Source organism: Egretta garzetta, unplaced genomic scaffold (assembly GCF_000687185.1).
Source record: "Egretta garzetta isolate BGI_Z169 unplaced genomic scaffold, ASM68718v1 scaffold245, whole genome shotgun sequence".
Lineage (NCBI taxonomy): Eukaryota > Metazoa > Chordata > Aves > Pelecaniformes > Ardeidae > Egretta > Egretta garzetta.
The window spans coordinates 404816-430186 of record NW_009259721.1 but is presented as its reverse complement, the minus strand read 5'-3'; the positions used below and the strand labels follow the sequence as shown (position 1 = coordinate 430186).

At 44.6% G+C, this 25371-nt stretch overlaps 1 protein-coding gene across 3 annotated transcripts; it reads left to right on the top strand.

Moving 5' to 3' along the window:
• The first annotated feature begins 407 nt into the window (after positions 1–407).
• On the top strand, positions 408–23392 carry HIPK1 (homeodomain interacting protein kinase 1). Of its 3 annotated transcripts, none has more exons than XM_035894906.1 (15): positions 408–1521; positions 7109–7232; positions 9394–9513; positions 10296–10382; positions 11180–11364; positions 11662–11824; positions 12148–12370; positions 13418–13539; positions 15074–15208; positions 17786–17925; positions 18102–18284; positions 18855–19070; positions 19351–19589; positions 19977–20113; positions 21756–23392. In XM_035894906.1, exons 1-15 carry the CDS (start codon positions 446–448, stop codon positions 22239–22241), a joined length of 3636 nt encoding a protein of 1211 aa, XP_035750799.1. In that variant the 5' UTR covers positions 408–445; the 3' UTR covers positions 22242–23392. The 3 variants fall into 3 exon arrangements, with proteins under 3 accessions (XP_035750799.1, XP_035750798.1, XP_035750800.1); XM_035894905.1 differs by having other exon boundaries at positions 17783–17925; XM_035894907.1 differs by lacking the exon at positions 15074–15208 and having other exon boundaries at positions 17783–17925.
• Positions 23393–25371: the final 1979 nt, after the last annotated feature.

The window sequence follows — 25371 nt, the reverse complement described above, 5'->3', positions numbered from 1 at the left end:
TCGTTCTCGGGTCGTGGCGCTGCCCCCGTGAGGCGTTTGCGTCGCCTGGGTCAGATCTGCCCTTGGCTCTGTGGAGGGGAACGGGCCTGGGCGCGGGGAGGAAAGCGATGCTGATTTTCTCAGTATATTCCCGCTCCTGTGCTGCCTGCCGTTCCTCGGTGCTGTTTGCCCATCTTGTGCTGGTATTTCTTTAGCCTGGGTAAACAGCTGCCCGCATCCTACGCTACAGGCGGCGAGGTAAAGTGCAGTAATTCCCCTGGCAAGTCTCGCTCTGGGGATGCCCTTAGGATCAGCAGTTCAAAAGGTTGCTTTCCTAGGTGGCAGGCACCATGTGGTGCTTAGAAAAATATTTGTTGTTCTGTTCTGTGTGCAGATGGAGGATTCTTTCTGTCGCAACCTGCTGCCACTAAGCAGTCCTAATGAGGTCTCCTCTCCCTTTTCAGGTATGGCCTCACAGCTGCAGGTGTTCTCCCCTCCGTCAGTATCCTCGAGTGCCTTCTGCAGTGCCAAGAAACTGAAAGTGGAGCCCTCTGTCTGGGATGTTTCAGGACAGAGCAGTAGTGACAAGTATTATACCCACAGCAAAAACCTCCCAGCAGCTCAAGGGCAAGCAAGCTCCTCTCATCAGGTAGCCAATTTCAGCATCCCTGCTTACGATCAGAACCTCCTTCTCCCTGCTCCTTCAGTTGAGCACATTGTGGTTACAGCAGCCGACAGCACAGGCAGCAGTGCAACAGCGTCCTTCCAGAACAGCCAAACCCTAACACATAGGAGCAACGTTTCTTTACTGGAACCATACCAAAAATGTGGATTAAAAAGGAAAAGTGAAGAGGTCGACAGCAACGGTAGTGTGCAGATAATTGAGGAACATCCACCTCTCATGCTGCAAAACAGACCTGCGGTGGGTGCTGCGGCCACAACCACCACGGTAACCACCAAAAGCAGCAGTTCCAGTGGTGAAGGGGATTATCAGCTGGTCCAGCATGAGATCCTGTGCTCTATGACAAACAGCTACGAGGTCTTGGAATTCCTGGGCCGAGGGACGTTTGGGCAGGTGGCAAAATGCTGGAAACGTAGCACGAAGGAGATTGTAGCCATCAAAATCCTGAAGAACCATCCTTCCTATGCTAGGCAGGGCCAGATAGAGGTGAGCATCCTCTCTCGCTTGAGCAGTGAGAATGCTGACGAATATAACTTTGTTCGCTCCTATGAGTGCTTTCAACACAAGAATCATACATGCCTTGTATTTGAGATGCTAGAACAGAACTTATATGATTTCTTAAAGCAAAATAAGTTCAGTCCGTTGCCCCTGAAATACATCCGGCCAATTCTGCAGCAAGTGGCTACCGCCTTGATGAAGTTAAAGAGCTTGGGTCTGATACATGCTGATTTGAAACCAGAAAACATCATGCTGGTGGATCCTGCGCGCCAGCCCTACAGGGTGAAGGTGATAGACTTTGGTTCAGCCAGCCACGTGTCTAAAGCAGTGTGCTCCACTTATTTGCAGTCGCGCTATTACAGGTAAGTACTGACGCGTGCTGCGCGAGCAAAGAAAAGCTGGTCCTGATGGGGTGCCAGGGGTTTGCTTCTACAAATACTTAACTCTTCCGCCATTAGGTCTAGTCCCAGTTGAGGGGGAGGAGGAAATGATCAGCCTGTCCGCTGTTCTGCATGATTCCTGGAGATTTGTTCTGAAATTTGTATGTAAATAAATAGAACTTCTGGTTTGCAAGTGTGACATAACATGCAGTCCAGTACTTCCTTTTACCCCAGATCAGTGCAGTAAGTTGATTTGACCCTGTCGCTAGTTTGTGACGATGCGTGAAGTAGCAAACTGGGGAAGCAGTAGGCTACTGCTAAATCGAGCATTTTGGATTGTTTGCCGTGATCTGAAACTTTTCCTCTAACTGTGGCCATTTAGAAGGGAGAGAAGCCAAAGGGATGATGATTTCTTTTTATCCCGTTTCTTTTGATTCCATCTTTGTCTGAACCCGCTTCACGAGCGCATGACTTCCTGTATCAACCCTTGGTAAGTCACGCTTTGATGAGACCTGTAGCTCTTTTAAAACAGAGACGAGCTAGATCTCTGCTTCCTTTAGCAAAACGTAGACATGGCTTCCACCCTACTACTCTCCAAGAACCAAAAAGAAACTATGGGCAAAAATGTTAAAACTCAGAAACTGTGGAGCTAAAGCAAGCTGTGCTTTTTCTTTCAATTGTTCCTCCAGCTTGATTCTGTTAATAGTGCGTTTTTCAATGTAAGTAGCAGTAGACTTAAATAAATGGATGCAGGAAGAACTTCTGGCATCAAAGGGACATGGAAAAGGCTGTGCTGTGTGTCAGGGTTGCTTTCAGTGGAATGTGAGCTCACTTGACGCAGAACTTAACTAGTATCTAGTCCTTCCAGCTGGGACGAGACAGAGGACTCGAGACACTTCACCCCACCCTGTGTCTCTGCCCTGTTTGATGTCTTTCCCGTCCTCCTAGCTTCAGTTTAAAGCCCTGGCTTGCTGTAGGCTTGTTCTGTTTGTTCATCATGCTCCCCTCCCTGTATCCTTGCCCCCTTTGTTTTGTTCTGTTTTTCCCCACTCCCTCTAACACAGAGTACCAGCTTTCTGTGCCATTTCTTTCATGTGATATAGCCTTTTCTTAATCCATTCCTCATGATCTTCACTCAGCTTGTTGGCACCAATCTTTCCAATTCTAAGCTATTCATTGTTATTTTTTTAATGTAGTTGTCTTCTATGCACCATAGCTCTGTTAAAATGCTCGCTGTCTAAAATGCATTATTAATTTTGTTGTTGCATTGAAAGAGGTGACTGCTGATCAAGAATCTGCTCTATCTGACTTGCAGCACATGTGAGCGAAGCAGTCTGGGGAGGCATACAGTGCTTTCCAGTTCCTGATATCACAAAAAACAGATTTGGCTGAGGCAGAAGCAGCAAGGGATGATAAGTATCTTACAGGGGCTGCTGGAAGGGAAGCGGTCTGCTTCATCTTTGTGTGCAGCACTGAACTCCAAGCCACTTCCGCCTCCCTGACGCGGGGTGACTGACACTGCCAGCAAGGCAAATAACCTGAGATTAGATGGCGTTTAAGACTGTCTGCTTGACTGAAGTTAAGAATGCTCTGATGTGGAAATCTAATATTTAGTGATATGTAATTAGTTTAATGGTGATGATTACTAAAATCCATAATCTAGGAGCTTACAGAGATGGTGTAGAAGCCAGCTTATTGTTGGCGAACTGGATTGCTTTAACCATATTCACATCAAATTAGTGTTCAGATGAGTTCTAAGTTTGACATTTTTTCAGTGCTGTGTTTAATAAAACAGTATAGACCAATTCTTCATTTGGTTCGCTGTCAGCTATTAAAAATAAACTTCCCGTTCTGTGTTCACTTTTTTGTTTTTAATACCTGTTACTGGCACTTAGGTAACCTTTGTCTCCTGTGGAGACCTAAACTTGCCAAACTCAGGTACCATAAGGTGAATTTTCTCATATATATCCCCTGAAGGAAAAAAACCTCCCTTTGTTAATTACGCTCAGTGCTGCTGGGGGTCATCTTGTCCAACAGCCCTGCTCACCCCAGGTTCTGATTGTACTCTGGCAGTTGGGCAACGTGCATCGATCTGGAGCCGTACACCCCGTTGGGATGTAGCATTGGGTTTGCCAGGGCAGGCGTGTTAAGGCTGAGGCAGGTTCTGTCTCTCCAGAGGCATTACTACTGCCTCTGCAGGGTCACCCCAGTCAAGAAGGGCACTTGCACTGCCATGACATGGCTGACTTAAACTGTGAGCAGAAGTGCCCATAAAGAATTCATTGGATCTGAAGCCGGGCATGGGCCAGGAGTAGACTAACTCTGGCAGCCATGCTTCTGTGCAGTGACTAGTTTCTGTGGCAGTCCTGAGATCTATCAGCAGTAATTCCTGACCTGGAAACCAGAGTATATGCTTGTTGCATCAGGTACAGAAGGGGCATGGATGCTTTTGTTCTTCCTGGGGAGGATAAACAACAGGAGGAAGCAGACAGCTTGCAGAAATGAGAAATCCCTGGGAAGACTGATCTCCCTGCTGTTCAGGGTGAGGTTTACTCGTGTCCTATGTTACATGTAAGCACAGCCACCGTGTGAGCCTTACTCGGATCCCTACCTCCTGATGGTGCGTGTGGGTCAGTGTAGAGGCACCTAGCGAGCTGAAGGTACTAAGCTGAAGGACTGAACAGTCTGGGCCATGGGAAGGTGGCACTGAGCGATGAGGGAGCTTGCAGAGTGCAGTATTACCGGTTTCTTACCTCTGCTTTGGGCTACATGACCTACTTCTGTCCCAGTCCTGTTGGCCTGGCAAGCAGCAGTGCACGCTGCCAAATCTAAGTCACTGCTTGCTAATCCAGCTCTGAGTGGTGATCGTGTTATTCTCTGCATTGCTAGTTGTAGTTGTACAACCTTCATATTGCCATCATTCTTCATGAGGGGGAGGGCTGAAGACCCATGTGTGAACATGGTGTGTTTTGAAATGCTAAAAGTTAAGTTTCGGATTTTTCCGCTACTGCTGTGAATCCTCTCTCTTCTGCGAGTGCCTGAGCATATTTGCCAGCTTTGGAAGTCAGAGTTTGGCAACCGTGTGTGCAAAGAAAGAATGTTGTTGATTTCTCTTTCAAAGAGCTTAAGATCATAAAATCACTTTAATCTCTGACAGACCAGCTATGAAAGTGACCTCTGCCTGTTGTCCTGTTTCAACTCGCATCTCATAAGGCTGCTAATTATAGTGGTGTAAAAGGAGATGAAAGGGATTCTGATTTACCAGCTCTGTCCTGCAATCAAAATGGAATCAGGTGGTTTGTGAGAAGTTCGTTTATTTAGTTTCAGGGAATAAAATGCATAGAGTTCAACTTCCCATTATTTTGGTATTGAGGGTTCGGAATACTGAAGTCTATTGCAGCATGTAATTAAAGACTAACAAACTATTACATCCAGCCTTTGTTGCCACTGATCTTTCCATTGGACTTGGGGTTTTTTAATGCACTTGTGAAGCATTAGCATGCTCTGTTTATTCCACAAGGCACTCATATTTTAGTTTGTCCAAACTAAGGAAACTTATGCATGCAGCATTCCTTATGTGACAGGTTTGGGTCCTCTCTGAATTGGAAATTCCTGCCTAAGTTGGATAATCGAGAGGATCAGTACAGTTTGTTGATGGTGATGGGTAGACTAACGGCACGTGGGGTTCTGCAGATCCTGTGCGAATGGCTGCATCGTGCTCGCTCTGCTGCTGAAGGCCAAAGTGCTACAGAAATGGATTCCTCTTGTTTGCACCTGTGAGCCTGTAGAAAGTTAGATCTGTTCTAGCATGATTCTTCAAAATATAAATGTTTAGCCGGACATTCAGCATTCAAAGACCAGATACTTACCATGTTTGCATAATCATTTTATAATTTTCACATATGCGAAACTGTTCCAAAGCTGCTTACTGCCAGGGGCAGACAAACAAAAAGGTAGGAACAGACCAATGTCAAATAGAGTGAGTGTCGGAATGTCTTAGCTTAAATAATCTGTTATTCTGATTACTAAAGGTATATCATGGCTCTGTTTTGGGGGGCTCAGACATAGTAGAACTACGTCCTGGCTTTAAAACTAAACGGTAGCGGGTAGGCATGGCCTCACTGCAGCAAACAGCTGGTTCTGCTATCTCCTTTTTTGATGGATCTTGTGCTTTCTCAGGGGCACCGTGCCTGGGCCGCTGGCATGAATGCATTTGTTTCAGAGACTGGCTAATGGTAATTGTGTAGTCACCTAAGCCAAAAGCTGTATCTGTGTCACCACGACACAAAGGGTGATTAACTGGAGCGTCACTTCTTGCCGTGTACAAACAGTTGGGAGGTACAGTCAGGCTGAACGGTTGAGGGAGGTGAGTGTCAGATCTATTGACACCTGTATGTTACGCAAACCCTGGTTTTTAGAATTCTGTAGAAAGACCAGAACTCGTTTTGGAGCCTTCTTTAACAACAGAGATATCCCCACTGTAACACAAGAAATGTCACGCAAACCCTGGGGCATGATACCCGAGTCATGACCAGAAAATAGATAGCCTGGAGTTCAGGACTTTTCTGTCTTCCTTTGTGCTTGTGTTAGTTATGCATGAAGAAGATAGAGGTTTTCGTGTTTCCTGTACTTTCCAGAGTAAATTCCACATCGACTCACATGGGTTTTGCAGCACTTGGGTTTTGTGCTGTATGCAAATGTATGACCAGAATTTAGCCTGACAGAATGTCACCGGTTTGTTTCAGAACTGTGTGTAGGTGAGGACTTGTACTAAAACATCCTTTTGTGGTATGAGTCAGTTCCAGACAGAAATCTCCCCGAAATTCCAACCTGTCGCAGAAGCAAACTCCCCTGCTTGGACTTTGAGGTTTTTTCGTCACCTTCTCGTAAAGGCTAGGCCAGGCAGGTAGATTTTGCATTAGGTGTGGTTCAGTGCACAGAAACCTGAAACACAACCTTGCAAAGCAGGCACAATCTCCAGCTGTGTTCTTTCCATCCCTTTTAAACTCGAAACTGTCCAAACCAACCCTGTATGAAAGCCCGCTGATAGAAACCGAGCAGCTCTCTGACGAGCTCCCTTTTCTGGCTCTGTAGATGCTGTTCTTTTCCATGTGCAAACAGGCAGCCGTCTGCCGCTGGCTACCCGGGGTCCTGAGACGTTCTTTGGAGAAAAGGCTGAGCACCGTTTGCCGTAACTTTTCTTCCCGGTTCTGCTAGGGTAGGTTGTGTGCTGTCCCGGGGATGCTTCACACCGTACGTACTGTCAGGTGTAATTAAAGAGGTTACGCAAAGAACAACTTCATATCACAGTTGCATAAAGGCCACCTAGGAGTTGGAGGGCATCACGGCAATAAAGCAAATCCAGCTGTGCACTAAGTGCGAAAAGGTTGGGATCTGTTAGGCCATTTGAGAGAGCATCTGCTTTAAAGTGAATCACTTTGTTTCTCACAGGTTTGCTTGTGCTTGGGAGAGAGGAGGTGGGGCGTTATCCAAAGCCATTTGTAGGAAAGAACCGCATGCTTTCAGAGTCCAAGGCTTTACTTTTTTTTTTTTTTTCCCCCCCCAACAGAGCTCCTGAGATCATACTGGGTTTACCCTTCTGTGAAGCTATTGACATGTGGTCGCTGGGCTGTGTGATAGCTGAGCTGTTTCTAGGCTGGCCTCTGTATCCAGGAGCATCTGAGTATGATCAGGTGAGAGTGCGTGGCGGACGTGAAATTTCTTCTAGAATAAATCACTGTTGTCTGTCGTCTTAAGTTCATTTTCTCCCTGTGGCGTTCCCATTGCCTGTCTCTGTTGTTGTGCAGGACACCACAGCGTTCTGTGTGTTTTAACTTGAGTTTAATGTAGTCATCCAATATATTTGGATCAATTTACAGTTAACCCCCTGGCTTCCAAACGCCAAAGCTGTTGAAATACCTTCCTGTCAAAACAGAAGTGAGGCGTGTGTCCTGGCTAGAAACGCCCTCTGTAATTTCACCATGAGGCCAGATTTTCCATGTGGAGACAGAGCAAGCCTATCATTCCTGTCCTGTTAATACCTACGGCAGCCCTCATTTTTAATGCAAAGTGTGGGCCTCAAGCTGTCTCTGAAATACAAGGGCAAGAGTCTGAAAAGGCATCTTGAGCTAATTAATTCCTTCCGTGGATACTTTGCATTATTGCCTGGGCTAGTCAGCTGCCTATGAAAGGACCCAGAGTCTGTAGGACAGGGTTTTTGAGGGCAGCTCTTCCACTGTGGTTTTTATGGTGGTATCTTGTTACAGCACTTGGTGCAGTTTTCCTTGTGTGATAAAATACATGAAAATTTCCTGAGTTTGAAAAATCGTGTTATATCTTCCCAGCACTGTAAATTTCCAAAGGCAGCACAGTGGTACCTTAATGAACAGAATGAGTTAGAAAATAACTGAGGTACAGCATGGTGGTTTCCTCGCACACCGAGTTTTGTGCAATTCTCAGAACCTTATCTAGTCATGGAGGTGGGTGGGGAGGAGGTACTTTTTCCATTGCTTAATAGGCAGGATTTTGCAGTCCTTTGTGAGGCAGCATGAGGTGTGACTTCATGTGGTTGATTTTGATATCTGAATTGCCCTTGAAAAATAGGGATGGCTTGCTTTCATATTTTCTGAGGTTCTGCAGCAGCAAGTAAAAGCTCAGGCAGAACTTGAGAGAGGACCTCTCCAGGAATGAGTTCATGGCTTGGGCTGGGATTTACAATTATTTTTTAAACATTCTTTGGCTGTAAAGCAAGAGGTATGTCTCATGAAAATAGCAGAACTCCTAGCTGAACTATTGTGTAGATGCAAAAAACACTCACCTGCAGACACTTCAGATCCACACTGTCATGAATGAAAAGAGAGTCAATAAATTCATACGGATCGCAAGCTGTAACAGTGAGTTAAGTGCCCAGCAGTGTTCAGATGTTTTGGCACAGTGGAATAGCAGGAGTTTTGCAAAGAGGAATGAGCCATGCCAGAGGACCTGTAATTGATGATTCAAACAAAGCCTAGTTACCTTAAGGCTGTGTTTCCAGTCCTCATTTTATAAATCAGCCTTATCAGGTTTTTTTTCTTAAGCTTTTAAATAGACTCCTTTGAGGGGGGAGTCTTGGAAAGGCGATGTCACATTTCTCACTGTACATCTCGAGAGCAAATAGTGCTAGCAATTGGGCAACATCTGGAATATTTTTAAAAGCTCATTACTGTGTTTTCGTAACTTGCCATTTTCTTTCCCTTTGAGCCATACCTTTGTATTTGTGAGCTCTTTACCAGTGTCCTACTGATACCGTCACAACTATTCTGGTGCATTTTCCAAAATTCTGACCCATTTTTCTTGTTATATGCAAAGTATATTAAATGCGTTGGAGGATGTAAGAATCTGGTTGTACTAGAGGTTTGGTCTTGCTTTCTTGGTCAGTAAGAGCTTTGCCATGACATTATTCTCAAATCGTGTGCCTAGAATATACGTAGCCAGTCAGAGCAGTGTCACTTGGATTCTTGTGCCTTTGGTTATATAGACATACATGATAACTTCTGCGGTATTTTTCTCTCAAAATGTGTATTTCTTACGTTGCTGATACTAAAGACCATTGGTGCTACTTCATCCATGCCTCGAAAGCTTACAGTCTGCTCACCTATACTTGGGCAAAAAATGTTTCCATAAAATAAGAAAGGTGTATTTAAAACCTAAAATGTCAGCAGTTAATATGATTGAAAAAGTTAGTTTCAGTTATCTGGGCATTCTTTATTTGCAGGTTATTTCCTATTTGCTGTGAACAAACCTGGCTGATAGTTACTTCATTAGGTATGAGTTCTTTTTATTGGGAGTCCTCATAGGTTTAACTTTCTTTCCTAGATCCGTTATATTTCACAAACTCAAGGCCTTCCGGCAGAGTATCTTCTCAGTGCAGGAACGAAAACAAGCAGGTTTTTTAACAGAGATCCGAATTTGGGATACCCACTGTGGAGGCTAAAGGTTTGTCTCTTTAATTCTGTTATTAATTCTTTAATTTAATTTAATTCTGTTTTGTTCGTTGTACTTAATGTAACTTCAGACTTAGTTTTAGTGTGCTGTGAAAACCTTCTGACTGAAGATTGGATTTGAAATGCCTTTCAAATATAGCTGATTTGTGTATTTCGTTTCAGAAACTGTACAGACCTCCTGGTACTCACCTGACAGTAGCAGCTGTGCGTGATAGTACCAGCAAAGAGTGGGTGTTAAAGTAATTGAGATAATGGTTACTTATTATGGCCTGCTCAGTCTTGATGAAGTATGTCGCCTTGTTGTCATCTTCTGACAATACAGAGAGTAAAACAGGGAGTGTTTCGTGATGGTGTTTGTTAGTTTAACAGATATCTATTTGTGTATTGGCAGAGGACAGGAAAGAATCAGATAAACACTTCATTTGCTTTTATAGCTGAGCAGCAAAAGGAAGGGGATTTTGTCTTTTTCTTTGTAAAGAAGGGATTTTAAATATCTATAGCCTCTTCCCTTTGAAATCGGAAATCTTCAGTTCTTCTGTGAATAGTGCTAATGCACTACCTAATGAAGCCTTGAAATGAAGTCACCCTGTTGTTAATTCAGCTTTGCAATGAACGATCTTTCCAGCTGAGGAAATGAGAACCCATGGCTCTTTTGGTTTGGCTACTGGCATGTGATTTGCTTAAAGCAGGCAAAAGATCGCCTGGCTCGGCTCTTTTGCTGCTTTATCAATAAGCGATACCTCAGTTTAGATTAACAAATGCTTTCTTTTATAGACCCCAGAAGAACATGAGTTGGAGACAGGAATAAAATCAAAAGAAGCTCGCAAATATATATTCAACTGTTTGGATGATATGGCGCAGGTGTGTGGAGGTCTTGTAACACACAGATAACTATCACACTAATTACATTCATTATTGGGATCACTAGAGATGAGGCTCCTGTGCCAGAGCAGTCCTCTTCCACAGGCTGTTCAGGACACTGATGTAGGTTTGTCACGGTGCCAATCTGCATCAGAAATCACTGTATTAAGATTATCAAAATGTTAGTTATGAAGCTGTTAGAAATTTCCTGTTTTTTCTTAGGCCTTGATCCAGTAGATGCAACAAGTGTGCTTAGCCTGTTATCACTAGAAGTAGTGAAGCAGTAGGAAAGCTAAGCCCCTCCAGATGTGTTTATAGGATTAGGCCTCTAATTTTTCGTTCTGTTTTCAGAGGTAAAATGAAGGAATACCTAAATGTTTTTAATATGAGGCCTTGAATCTTAAATACATCGGTCTCAATTTTCTGTTGCTTTTGTAGTGTTATCATCACTTTACACCTTTACAGAGAGTGTAGAATCTTGCCATTCTGATTTGCCAGCCCCGTATAGCCCCCCACAAAAAGTGAAGGCGTATCGCCAGGCAGTGGAGAGTGAAGCCTGGTCGGTATCTGTTGCACAGACCAACTTCATGTTTAGAAGAGAATTCCATGTGTAAGTTTGACTTCCTTTCACAGAATGAGCAAGGGAAAGGTTGTGTGTTAGTGCAGTAGAACCTAAAATTAAGCTAGCTAAGAGACAGAAATGCTTAATAAATGTTTTTATGTGATGTAAAATTACTGAATTGTTAGGTAGCAATTCATTTGATGTTTGTGTGAACTACTGTCACTTTATTTTCAAGGTGAATATGTCTACAGACTTAGAAGGGACTGACATGTTGGCAGAGAAGGCTGACCGAAGGGAATATATTGATTTGTTGAAGAAAATGTTGACAATTGATGCAGATAAGAGAATTACTCCACTGAAGACTTTGAACCATCCGTTTGTTACAATGGCACATCTACTGGATTTCCCCCACAGCAATCAGTAGGCTTCCTTACATTTTTGTTTTGTTTCAGGATAACTTATTGGAAACACAGAATAGCACCTTTCTGCTTTCTGTCAGTGCCGTTTTCTGCAGTTTCTGGCTGTGGCATGTGTAAGGAATGGAATGTTCATAAGCTTCCTTTTCATGTTTTAGGACATTCTTTGATGGTTTTTTTTTATTAAAAAAAAAAAAGAAAGAGCCTAAACCTAAAGGCATGTGCATGAAGTGGAAGTCTGTAATGTTTCTGTTGTAGTGTTTTACATATCTGGTATTTTCCTTCTGTCATTCTGTTTCAGTGTGAAATCATGCTTTCAGAATATGGAGATCTGCAAGCGGAGAGTTAATATGTATGATACAGTGAATCAGATTAAGAGCCCATTCACAACTCATGTTGCTCCTAATACAAGCACAAATCTGACGATGAGCTTTAACAACCAGCTCAATACCGTACACAATCAGGTATGGCATCTTTTAGCTGTTTTATACTAATCAAAGAAATGGAGTAGTCTTAATTTCGTGCCTTCAGGCCAAATCCCCTCTGCAAAACACTGTATTTAAATTGCTGGCCGGAAGTTGTAGTCTTGTCTTGAAATTTAATTTTCCAAAACTCAGGCCAAGGCAGTCTTTTAACTTCACCTGATCATATCTGAAACCTTTTCCTGGTGCTTCCTTCATAGTATAATACTGATGGTTCCTGTTGTTTGTTTTATAACAAGTATGAGTGATAAATCTGATTTTTTTTTTTTTTTTTTTAATTATTTCCCCTCCCCTCCTTCCTCTAGGCCAGTGTGTTGGCTTCCAATTCTACTGCTGCTGCTACTCTTTTCCTGGCAAACTCGGATGTCTCACTGCTGAACTATCAGTCTGCTCTGTATCCATCATCTGCAGCACCGGTTGCAGGAGTGGCACAACAGAGTGTTTCCTTGCAGCCTGGAACCACCCAGATCTGCACGCAGACTGACCCGTTCCAGCAGACGTTCATCGTTTGTCCCCCTGCTTTTCAAAGTAAGCTGAAAAACTCTGTGTGTGGTGCTGTGGTTTCAGTTAAGTAGAAATGGGAAGCTGTAGTTTGCACTAAATTGAGAAGGTACAGAAGACTGCTCTGTGCATGGCACACAGTGTTCTTGCGTCAGATGTAAGTGCAGAATCAGGTCAGACGTGTGTAGACAGTTTGGTTCTCTTCCAGGTCACGCTTGAACAGGTGACAGGATCTTGCCTGCTGAGGTTGCCGTCTTCATCTGGTGGCTCAACCAGTTTTTCCCCCCAAACTGAACACAACAGCATTCCACAGAAAGCAGGGAACCAGGAGGGAATATCTGGTCTTTGAGTCTCAGTTCACAAGCACTGATGCAGCTGTGTAGTTTGCTAGTGACAAATTGTCGCAGATTGCAAATAAGTGGGGTTAGCACAAGCATAGCTCTATTAATCCTGAAAGTTCTCTGTTTATGCTTATATCTGGCTTGTGTTAGTAGGGAGGGTTATATATGAAATGGGAACTGAGAGCGTAAGGTTTGAACTTTGAGCTATGTTGCTCAAGCAACACAGAATTGGATGTCTTGTGTTGCCTGCGTTTCTGAAAACAAGACTGTGGACTTCAACAGAGCCAAGCTTTTGAGGATTGGTTGTCCATCATTGTCCTTCGGCATGAAGGGTTGCAGAAGTATTTGCTCCAGCTGGTGTTCCATTTGTATGCTTTTGTCAAAGAGAACAGCTTTTCTTTCTCTTCATCTGACCCTGTCTTCTGCCCTTACCTGGTAGGAATTTGATTTTGGAAAGGAAGTTTAAAAAAAAAAAATCATAGAACTGTTTAGGTTGGAATAGACCTTCAAGATCAAGTCCAACAGTTAACGTAGCACTTCCAAGTTCACTACTAAACCCTGCCCCTAAGCACCACATCTACCCGTCTTTTACACACCTCCAGGAATGGGGACTCGACCACTTCCCTGGGCAGCCCATTCCAATGCTTGACAACACTTTCAGGGAAGAAATATTTCCTAGTATCCAGTCTAATAACAAAGCAGCTCAGCGGTGATGTTCTCTTGTCCTCCACAGCCGGACTCCAGGCAACTGCAAAGCACTCTGGGTTCCCAGTAAGGATGGAGAACGCTGTCCCAATTGTACCACAAGCACCTGCAGCACAGCCACTGCAGATCCAGTCTGGAGTTCTCACACAGGTAAAAAACAAACAAGCAAACAAACAAAAAGCCCTTCCCCCCCATAGAGTTAACTGCAATTCCTACCACCGTCCAGGAGAACCCGACTGCCTCTCTGGTGCTGGGGTGAACGTGGGGGGTTCTCGGAATACTCTGAAAGGTTAAATGCAGTTCTCTTCTCAGACAGTGTTTTCTTGTTTTGTTTTGTTTTGCTGGAATACTTAAAGTCTAATCTGTTTTATGTCATGTGCCTCCCTGGTTTTAGGAGTTTGATTTAATAATGGGAATAAATACGTGGTTTTCAGCTGCTAAAACAGGCTGTATTTTTCCACAGGTGTACACTGCCTTATAGGTATTCGTGTACGTTTTTGCCTACACTTGACAAATGCGGCAGCAAATTTTAGAAGTAATTTCTGTGAGAAGGGAGATCCCAGTAAACAGAAGTGGCAACACAGATTACTCATGTTAAAATTTCATCTTTAAATGACCAAAATTCTTCTTGAATCCTCCTCAGTTAGTCACATCGTTAGTGTGAATGGATGTGTAGTGATGACATAGCTACTTCTGTTGCTTGCAGCTTAAACAATATGCGATAGCCAAATTCACATTTCTAAAAACTGACATTTTAAACATCAGTGATGTGTCGTAAATTAAAACAATTTTTATTTACAAAAAGTTGTGCTTTAATATATAGCGAGTGCCCAGTGATTCACAGGTTTTATTCACTGGAAAATTGTAATTGCCTTTATAATTAAGTGCACTTTTATTTATTTGCATAGTTTCAGTTTCTGCTGCCATTAACACATACTTTGTTAGTTTTATTCTCCAGGCAGAACATTGTACTTACTGACCTACTTGTAGAGGAGCAATTCTTAGATTGTGCAGTCCAAATAATTTTGGTGGCATTCTGTGATCTCTGGTTGGTTTAGCATAAGTATACAGGTAATGGTATCCAAAAAGCAGAAAACACTTGAGGGAGGCCCACCTGAATGCAAACCCTGCTGTTCCTGAGAGTGCAAGCTGTACTCTAAGAATCTAGTTTTAATTAGACATCTGATGGACTAATACATGTCTTGGTGGTTTCATCACAGATAACTTCGCTCTTTCATGATACAAAAGACCCACCGTGCCTTCTGTTAAATCCCTTAGTTTGTCTTTTTCCAAGAGCACTGTATGAGAATTGGAGGTACAGTGGTACAGGCTGTGCCCTGCCAGGGGTGCAGTTTGTGTTACGGCTTAGTGCAGCGTATGTAGTGTAACTTGCTCTCTGGGACCCAGTAAAGTATCAACAGCTGAACACTGTCTCGTTTTTAACTGTGTCATCGGAGACATCCTGTTCCCAAATTCCCTGTTCCTTGTGTTCCCCTCGGGGAACTGCTTAGAAGAACATGCCCAGAGGGTCTGGGTGTTGGTTTCACTGCATCCATTACGAGTCTGGAGTCTGCTCAAGCACCACAGAATGCCAGCGAGGTGAAGCCTTTTCTGGCCCTATTGCTGAACCCACTTATCCTGCCTTAGTACGTGTGTTTCACTCACTGCCTGATCTACATTTCAGGGAAGCTGTACACCACTAATGGTAGCAACTCTTCATCCTCAAGTAGCCACCATCACGCCGCAGTATGCGGTCCCCTTTACTCTGAACTGCGCAGCCGGCCGGCCAGCGCTAGTAGAACAGACGGCTGCAGTACTGGTAATTGCCTCCCTTGATTGTGTTCACTAACTGAGTTTTTGTTTTAACTTAGACTTGCAGAGGGCATGGAAGCATGTGCCATCTTGTGGCTGTGTTCTTGCTACATCTTAATGTCTTGTTGTTTTCCTCCCCAACATTGCTGAAGCACTGTCTGACTCTGACGTTTAGTGTGGCTCTGTAAAGAATCCAGATCCATTGACTATTACTTTTTACTAGCCTAGTATTATAAAGCTCTTCTAAGCTATACTACAGAAGAGTTATAATTGTTCTTGCTCTTCGCTTACTGTCCTATCTTTGCCTTTTGATTGTTGAATACAAAGGAATCAGTCTTTAGCTTGACTCTGCTACAGGTACCTGGATGGCCAGAATTTGAACTACTTGGCAAGTTAGCTGCATATTTTATTTTCAACCCGTGTAAAGCTGCTTTGCATGAAGAAATGTTTCAGGTCATTAAGCACAGGCTAAAGTCTCTAACGATAGCAAATTCTTTAATGTATTGCTTTAGCAGTCGATTTCTCTTAACCTCTGTTGAACATTGACAATAATTTTCTGGCCTTTTGTTATTTATAGCCAATCGCAGGTAGCTTGCTTCATCCAGAAAAAGATACCGTTCTTCACAGATACTTTGAGTTCATATGTATTTCTTGGTTGAAATTAAAGGTGAGCTCTAGTATCCAAAACAGCAGTAGCTAGCCTTTAGGCTGTTTGGAACAATTTTTAAAAAGGATGGGGCAAGGGAATAAGCGCACCTTTAAGAAGCGAATGTTTTCAAAATTGTCCTCGTCTGTATTCGTTTGGCACCTGCATCAGAACAACTTTGCAAGTGCCACAAAGAAGTCATTGTAAAACTCCAGAATCAGATCAGTGAAGCTTATGAAAACATTGCAGTGCACTTAAGTGCTGGTATCCTCACATGTCTTTCAAAGCACATTCCATTACATGAACCATGTTGTTTCTTGTGGCTTTAAAGTGGTAGCTTGAGTGTCATTTTCTTCCAAGAGGGAGACCTCTGCTGAAGTGGAATTTGCTCGAGTCATACCTGTACTGAAATTAAAACCCACTCATTTGAGTTCTTCTGAACCAAGTTAACTGCTCCCTATTTCTGAGGCTGGGAAGGCAGGAGAGTGGGGTTCTCCTGGGTCACAGCTCTGAGCTAAACAGACCCAGGGATGCATCTCCTTTCCTCCTCTTGAATTTTGATTGCTTAAAAGGTACAATCTAGGCTCTGAGAACGGCAAGGGGTGACTGTAGCAGAGCTTGGGACACAAGTGAGTTGTTAGTGGTGTTTTCAAAAGTATATTTGGGCTTTTGATTCAACAGGCAAATTCTATTCTCCTGTGTGTGCAGTGGACTTGAAGTTCAACTCCCCTGCACAGCAGTGGAGATCAGAGCCAGCTGTCTCCAGACTATGAGCCTGGATTCTGAGTTTCTCTGGAGGACTTACTATTTCTGTTTGGATTCTGGGAGCCTTTGGCGTGAATTTGCTCACCTTTAGTGCTTCCGACACTTCTCCCTTGCTGCTTCCCCTGAGTTTGCATTAGCCATTTGCTAAGCTTTGCATATTTTTGTCCTTCCTCTGTCAAAACAGTTCGTCGCTTGGAAGGCCCGATTTCTGCCTCTCATTGGGAATTTATATCTTGCTGTATTAAACTTTCTGCTTTGTCTTGTGCAGGTGTTGGCTTTTGGAAAGACGCATGGTGTGACTTTTAACATATTTCTCCTTTTTTTTTTTTTTTTTTTTTTAATATTATTATTGTTATTCCGCTTATGTTGGCAGAGGTTTTAGCAGCTCTCTGCTTTGAAGGCTTCTTGTTTGGAACCGGTATTTGTAATAAGTGGATCTGTTACTTGCAGAAATACTTTATTTAAAACAGCGGGTGTTTATGGTTTTGCAGTTTAAACTGCAAGAGGGAGCGCCATATATTTTCAAAATCATAGAAATATTTTACCGCCAAATTGATTTGGGGTTTTGCTTGGGGTTTTTTTCCCAGAAATAAACCCTGCATTTTGTCAGTTTGGACAGTACTTTACTAATATTAATGAACTGAAAATACCGTCACGTATCTCCCCTGTAACTAAATGTTTCTCAGTATGGATATTCTTAAACACTTTTGTTGAGGTGGGGTGAATTTCCACAACAATAGCGCTGTCTCAGCTCTCTCAATGTGAGCCCTGTGAGGCAGAAAAACAGAAAGGACCAAATGGCTTCGTATTTTGGAATCCTTCAGCAGAGCAGCGGGCATAAACGTGCACGCAGCAACAGCCCTGAACAGTCCTGCTGCTCCTGGCAGTACGATACTGGCTGCGTTCTGCAGTACAATGTTAATGCTCTTTTCCCCAGGTGACATCTGTGACACACGAGGTTAGCAAAGTGTCAGGAGAAGCTGCTTTCTCTGGTTTTCTTGTTCTCTGACTGTACTGAGACCTTTTGAGAAAGCGCAATGATGTGCCATTATCTCTGCAAGCTAACAATCTACACGAGTGCGTTTATTGCTTGGAACAAATCTCTCTCTCTCCCCCCACTGGTGGGAACTGAAATCTAGTGAACCTGTGTATCTGTTTGTTGTTTTGCAGCAGGCCTGGCCTGGGGGAACCCAGCAGATACTGCTCCCTTCCACCTGGCAGCAGCTCCCAGGGGTTGCTTTGCACAACTCTGTTCAGCCAGCAGCTGTGATCCCGGAGACGATCGGCGGCAGCCAGCAGTTAGCCGACTGGAGGTAAGGCTTGCACAGGGTCCAACTCCATGCCGAATGGAAATAGGTGCCATCACAGTACTGTCTGCAGGGCACAGGATTTCTCCCTTTCCTTCAAAATCACAGCAGCTCAGTGCAGCTTGTGGTGCCTGCAGTGTAGTCATGGGATTCAGGTCTTTTTCTTTTTTTTCCTGCCCCAGGAATGCACATTCCCATGGAAATCAGTATAGCACTCTCATGCAGCAGCCATCACTACTGACCAACCATGTGACATTGGCTACAGCACAGCCCCTGAACGTTGGAGTTGCTCATGTTGTCAGGCAGCAGCAAAGCAGCAATGTTCCTGCAAAGAAGAACAAGCAGCCAGCACCAAGCGCAGCCAAGTAAGGCTCCTCTCCCAGCCCTGGAAAGACTGTGGGTGTGTTTGTGGAGGGAGGTTGCCTTTATGGTGTGAAAAACTGGACTTCTGATGACAGAGGCATTGTCTGTGTGACTTTTTAATGCTCTGCAGTTGCTTTTAAAGGTGTCTTGGAAGAAGTCTCTGCACTGCAGTCACTGATACAAGTGAGAGTGCAAGGAACATGGCTGACAAGTGCTTTACTGGACTGGGCAAGGGGGGGGGTTTACACGTTCAGGGTGTGTGGGTGCCATAGCAGTACAAGTGACAGAATGGACGTCTGTCTAACAAGGGGTGGCAGTGTTCAGATTAACCAGTCCCATTCAGAGCATCACTGAGTGCATTGGTCCATTCTGGGATGCGTTCTGTGGTGCTCTCCTGTATGAGGGTCCTCACTGAGGTTCTTTTTGTGTATTTCAGGGTGTTTTTTCTTGTATGTGTGCAGTATGTGCTTGTATGTGCTCCAGCTTGCTGGAGCCTGGCTGTTCTTAATGTTGGTGGGGGTTTGTCCCAGCCTGCTGACCCGTAGCTGAATACTGCTTTGGTTTTCTTTCAGGCCCAGCTCAACTCTAGAGGCTGTGCCCTCCCAAGTTTACTCTCTGATTGGGAGCAGTCCTCTGCGCTCCACCTCCTCCTCGTCCAACGTGCTCGTCCCAGTGCAGGAGCAGCACCAGCCCATTGTGATCCCAGACACTCCAAGCCCACCCGTCAGTGTCATCACCATTCGCAGTGACACTGATGAGGAAGAGGACAGCAAATACAAACCTGCCAGGTAGGAAGTTCATTTAGGCAGCCAGTACTGATTTGTCCTGAGCTTAGCCCAAGCATTGAGGAGAGTGGAGAACACTCTGTGCAAAGCCCTGGGCAGGCTGAGAAGCGCTGCGTCAGACAGAAAAGTCTGCGTTGTGTCCGCTGCGCTGTTTGTGTCTCTAGTTAATGAGAATTTCATCTGGCAAGGAGGGAGGGTATGAAATCCCGGGGGGAGATCTCCTGTATCTTGTGGTAAAAACTAGAATGTTTCCTGTTTTGTTTTGTTTTTTCCCCCCTTACAGTTTGGGTATGAAGCAGAGATCCAATGTCATCAGCTACGTTACTGTTAATGACTCCCCTGATTCCGACTCCTCCCTGAGCAGCCCCTATGCCGCAGACCCACTTTCCTCTCTCAGGAGTACAGGCGGTGCCCTGGAGCTGCCGAGTAGAGGAGCGGCTGACAGCTCCAGCTCTCGGACTATCATTGTGCCACCGCTGAAAACACAGCTCAATGACTGCATTGTAGCTACCCAGGCTTCAGGTAGGTGTGCTCTCATGGGTCACGGGGCTCAGTAGTTTTTGCCAAGGCTCAGATGCTGTCTTATCCCTGACAGCTTTCTCCTCACAGGTCTGGACTATCTGCATTGGGTCTTCAGAATCTTTAGGTTTCACAGCTGCTGTTCTGAGAGTGCAAGCCTTGGTCTGTTTTCGGTTTCACTGATGGATTTGCCTTTCCTATATGTTTGGCTTCATTTAGAAAAATCTGTAAAAATTCCCAATGGTTTCTTGTACAATCAGGTTTTAAACCGTAATTGAAGAAAAGGCTTTGTTACGGCAGTAGTCGTGTGTTCTTCAGTTACCTAAGCTGGTTATCACAGTGCATGGTGTGCAAAAGGGAGGAATGGACTAAGGTTTTGAAATCTTACAGGCATCCTGAGCAGCACCAGTAAGACCAAGCCAGTGGCCTCTGTGAGTGGGCAGTCGTCAGGATGCTGTATAACACCTACTGGGTACCGCTCACATCGTGTGGTAACAAGTGGTGTGCAGCCTCTCAATCTCAGCCAGGTAAGCACTGTGTGACTTCTGCTGACCTTCGAGCATAATGCTTTAGAACTGCTTTAGAAACACAGGGAGAATGACTTGTTTGCAAGAGGATCAGTAGCTGCTACCTCATTAATTGAAGCTGATTCTGTCCTGTGGCCATGCGGGGTAGGGTAAACTCTGTAGGGAGTATGGGTGAAGATTCTCAAGGCAAAGAACTTGTTATTGTAACTGAGGGCAGAAGGGGAAGGATGGTTAGGTCCATATTCTCTCTCTGTGCTCCTAGTCACATCTGTCTTGCAGTGAGTCATTCCTGCCACTTGGGTGGGAGAGTGACATCAGGATCTGCTTGAGGGTAGGAAGGCTCTACCGAGGGACCTGGACAGGCTGGGTCGATGGGCTGCAGCCAGTTGTATGAGGTTCAAGAAGGCCAAGTGCCGGGTCCTGCACTTGGGTCCCAACAACCCCAAGCAACGCTGCAGGCCTGGGGAAGGGCGGCTGGAAAGCTGCCTGGTGGAGAAGGACCTGGGGGTGTTGGTCGACAGGCAGCTGAATATGAGCCAGCAGTGTGCCCAGGTGGCCAAGAGGGCCAAGGGCATCCTGGCTTGTATCAGGAGTGATGTGGCCAGCAGGAGCAGGGCAGGGACCGTGCCCCTGTGCTGGGCGCTGGGGGGGCTGCCCCTCTTTAGGGGAGAAATACCGCTAAGGGCATCATTTTATTCCTGGTCTTAATGTAAAGAAAGGATTACTGTATTTTAAACACTTAGCCTTTCTGTCAGCAGCTTGGTTTAAATGCAGTAATTCCAGTTGGTTCCCATCAGCTGAAGGGGTTTTTTTTTAAGACTCCCCACCCCTCCCCTCTATAAACAGCATCCCTCACTTTCTACGTATTGTACGAGGGGGAAATAAATAGCAATGCCATGGTTTAAAACAATTTTTTTTTTGGTAATGCTGTTTCCACCTAGGATCTCAAAGTGCGTGACAGCAGCAAAGAGCTGTATGAAATGATGCGTTCCTTCTTTCTATCGGAGCATTCAGATTTAGGCACGATCTGGTAGGATTGTGCCAACCTCTGGTGCATATCCATCCTTAAAACTGATGGGAGGGATTTTTTTTTTTTTCCCCCTCAAACCTTCTTGCAAAAGGTCAAAATTACTCTTGATATTGTTCTGCGGAATGTGAGCAAAAGGACGCAGTGTAGTGGAAGGGTAGGTGAGTGAATTTGCTCCTCCCTTTCCCTCTAATGTATCATTTGCATATTAGCAGGAACGTGCGTGTTAAGAGGGGCAAGAGGTTTAACAGATCTTTCCCTGCAGAGCTGCTAGGGATAGATGCAGCTCTGCAGTGACGTGCCAGGGAGGAGCAGAGTTTACCCTATCATCTATTTCTGCACTGACAATACAGCAGTGTGCTTCTGGAGGCATAGCTGTAGATGTTGCAGGAGCGTGTCCAGAGAAGGGCAGCGGAGCTGGGGAGGGGTCTGGAGCCCCAGGCTGCTGGGGAGCGGCTGGGGGAGCTGGGGGGGGTTCAGCCTGGAGCAGAGGAGGCTGAGAGGAGCCCTCATTGCTCCCTACAACTGCCTGAGAGGAGGGGAGAGCCGGGGGGGTCGGGCTCTGCTCCCAGGTAACAAGTGATAGCTGCTAACCTTATTTACTTCTCCCTGCAGAACCAGCAAACAACAGTGCTGGCCTCACAGGAGAGAAGTGGAAATGCTGTCCCACGTAGGCAGCAGGCTTATGTGGCACCCCTCACGTCAACGATTTCTCAGGCCCCCTACACGTTTCAGCACAGCAGCCCAGTGCATCCCCACCTGGCAGCAGCAACGGCCAGCGCGCACCTGCCCAGCCAGCCGCATATGTACACTTACGCTCCGACCACTGCTGCAACACTGGGCTCCACCACCTCCATCGCCCACCTCTTCTCCCCTCAGGGCTCTTCGCGGCACACCACGTACGCTGCCCACCCTAGCACACTCGTCCACCAGGTCCCTGTGAGTGTTGGTCCCAGTCTGCTGACTTCTGCAAACGTTCCGCCTGCCCAGTACCAACACCAGTTTGCTCCCCAGTCCTATATTGGTGCTTCCAGAGGATCTGCTATTTACACTGGATATCCGCTGAGCCCTACAAAGATCAACCAGTACTCGTACTTGTAGTTCCCAGTAAAGCACTGTCCTGCAATAGGCCTGAGAGATCGGAGAAGGATTTCAGGTGAACCTTTGCCTGGCAATGACTGCCTGGGTTTTGTTTCTCCCTGATCTGGTTGTATGTTGTTCAAAAATGCCCCTAGTGAGTTCAGTCACTAACTGAGCAGCATGCTTTGTTACCAGTACGAGGGTCACTAATTAAGTTTTTAAAATTTTACTTACTTTTTATAGATGCTTTTAAAAAGTTCATGGTCACATTTATTTAAAATTGTTCTGTTGTGCTAATCAAAAGGGGAAAGAAAATCAGTGTCTTGGAAGACAGATCCTGATGACTTTTTTAACTTGTATAACTTAAACAAAAAGACTAGCAGATTATATTTTAGCAGCTTGCACAAATCCATGTTGCCACTAAAAACGTAATGCACATTTATCTCATTATGTTGCTGGGGCAGTTTTAAAATCAAGCTTAATATTTTAACATTTGTTCTCTGATTCACTTTGTCTCTAACAAACTGCTGGTTCTGCAAAAGCCATTACATCTCCCTATACGTTACTGTCAGAGTTTTTTGTTTACTTCTCTGCTTTGTTTAAGGACTGGTAGAGGCAGCTGCCTTGTGCCAGCAACACCCGATATTCAGAGTCCGTGTAAACCCTGAAATCTGTTTTGTTTTCTTGAAAATTCTGTGTCTCCATAACACAGACATTTTACTGCATTCATTGCCAAATTCCCCCAAGTGTTTCAAGCTGTGTTCAAGATCTCACTGTGTAACAGAACTCAGCAGCTTTGTCAGGATGCTGTCGTCTGCAGCTGGGAGCGAACAGTGCAGCGTTGCTCTGAAACTTGGTTTCTGCAGCTTGTTAGATGCTGGCCCTATAATGGAGCTGGGTTCCTTCACAGAAGCACAGGGCTTTTCTTTGTTCTGTTTTTCTTAATAATTTTCCTCACGTGATTCATTTAGGAGGGAGTGGAATTTGAAATACAATGAAACATCACTGTATTGATGTGTACAGCTTTTTATACTCCTGTGAGCGTATCCTCCTGGATATGTCAACAGCTCCTTTAAAGCGCTCTTAATAAGACTTGTATACAGTACATGCATGTAGGAATCGTAAAAAAAAAAAAAAAAGAGAGAAAGAAAAAGAAAAAAAGGAAAAAAAAATCCAGATTTTAAAGTTTATTACTGAATTTAAAACTATTTTAGAAGTTTTGTATTGGTGGTGTTTTAATATTTTACATAAATGAAATATGTACATATTGATTAGAAAAATATAACGAGCAAAACTTCCTGCTAACCCCAAATGTTCTGTCTTTGTAATCAAAATGTGTAGTGATTATACTTGAACTCTGTACTTAGTGTTTGTCTAATTCTTAAACGTTCCTGGGGATGGAAGTGATGTATCCTTTGTATTTAAACCAAAATGAATCGATTCATGTTGGAATGTATGTGATATAATGCAATGGTTAGAGCTCATCACTGTAGCACTGGGAGGAGTAGAGCTTCGCGAGAGAAAAGGATACCTTCTGATTTGTTTTGCACAGGTATGTGTGACGAAGAGTTGTTTGGTGTGTCCCCTTATTGTAGTGCCTTAAATGATGATGTAGTGTGACTAGAGTTTACAGTGAGCTTGCCTTACGAGGGACCAGCAAGCCCCCGTCGAACCGAAGCAATCCACTAAGCTTACCACAGCGAGAGCAGCAGGACGTTGCGTAGGTGCGTTGTTCTCAGTTTTAATGCTGTCATAAAAGCTACGTTTTTGTTCGGAGTGAAGCGATGTTTCCTTAAAGCTTTTCCTTGAAATGGCACATGTACTGTTAGATGTCTGTCAGTGCATTTCAGATAAGGTAGTGCTGGGAATGCATTGGAATGTTTAGTCTAATATTGCAGAAGTGATTAAATATGTGCAATCACTTTTTATTAGATTAGTGCGGCGTTACCTTCCCCCCCCGTTAATAGCAGACATTTCTTGTAAGATACTGCTAGCTTGGTGATAGAATATTTATACCAAAGAGAGCCTGCTGTAAAGCACACAATACCATTAAGAAGTTTTGTAATGCTACTGCTAATGTGGAGCAGTGTGGGAGGGTTTGTCAGCTGTAACCCTCGTTGGTGTTCAGAGGAAATACTCATTCTGGATCGTCGGTGCCGTTTCTGAACTACACTGCTTTCTTGGGTCCCTTGTGCTAGGAATTATTTCTCATCTTCAGTACACAGATGAAGTATCTCGTCCAAGTGGATGATAAACTGGCTTGAGCGGTTGTATTACTGCAGCAATAAGAGGTTTTGGTAACCTTGAATCCCAGTTTATGTTCCGTCCCAGTGGGAAAGAGGCCAGTCCTCTGACTGGTATGTGACCAGCAGCGCAGGGGTCATTTCTGAAATTCCACGTCATTGACAGGAGGAAGTCTGGGCTGACCTGGAACTGGTGAACTGCTAGGAGTTTGGCACCTCTTTCGGTAGAGGGATCGAGGGCTTTGGAACTGGACAGTAGCATTAGCAAAGGTGTTCAGTGTGGTTTTAGTCAGAGCACTTCTGTGAGTCTGCGGGCAAACAACCGATCTTGCTGTTCCACATCGTTGGTGTAAACGATGCCGTTTGTTGCTGTAGGCGCTTCCTTCTTTCCGTATGACATTGCTTGTGTTCAGTGCTTGCCTTGAGATACCTCTTGGGTACAGAGTTGTGCCTTTCCAGCGAAAGGCAAAGCAAGCTCCAATTCCTGTTGCAGGAAAACGTTGTTCCCAGTTTCACAAATAGTAAAGTGCTTTCCATTAAGTCCTAACAGGAAGAAAAGACCTCGCAAAATCTGCTATTAATTTTGAGAAGAGTTTGCCCCCTCCTCCCCCAAATAGATGAAAAGGCCATTTATCTTTATGGTCCCTATTATGTCATTAAACCCAATGTATTCGCAAAGCATGGTGTCATCCCTCCCGCTGTCCAAGTTTCCAAAAGTATTGGAGCAAGGAGGACAGGATGGAAATGACCCAGGGAAAATCAATTGTACTCCATTTAAAACCAGTCGTCCATTACCCTGAAATTCCTCTGCGACGCACAGCATACACCGAGCAAACAAAACCCCCACCCCAGCAGGGCCAGATTTTCACCTTGGCGTGGGCTCCACAAGCCTGGCGGATCCCAGCCTG

Coding starts and splice junctions, on each gene's coding strand:
- HIPK1 (XM_035894905.1), top strand. CDS start 446: ATGGCCTCACAGCTGCAGGTGTTCTCCCCTCCGTCAGTATCCTCGAGT. Junction 17,926..18,101: donor CAGCAGTTAGCCGACTGGAG/GTAAGGCTTGCA, acceptor TTCCTGCCCCAG/GAATGCACATTCCCATGGAA. Junction 19,590..19,976: donor TGTAGCTACCCAGGCTTCAG/GTAGGTGTGCTC, acceptor GAAATCTTACAG/GCATCCTGAGCAGCACCAGT.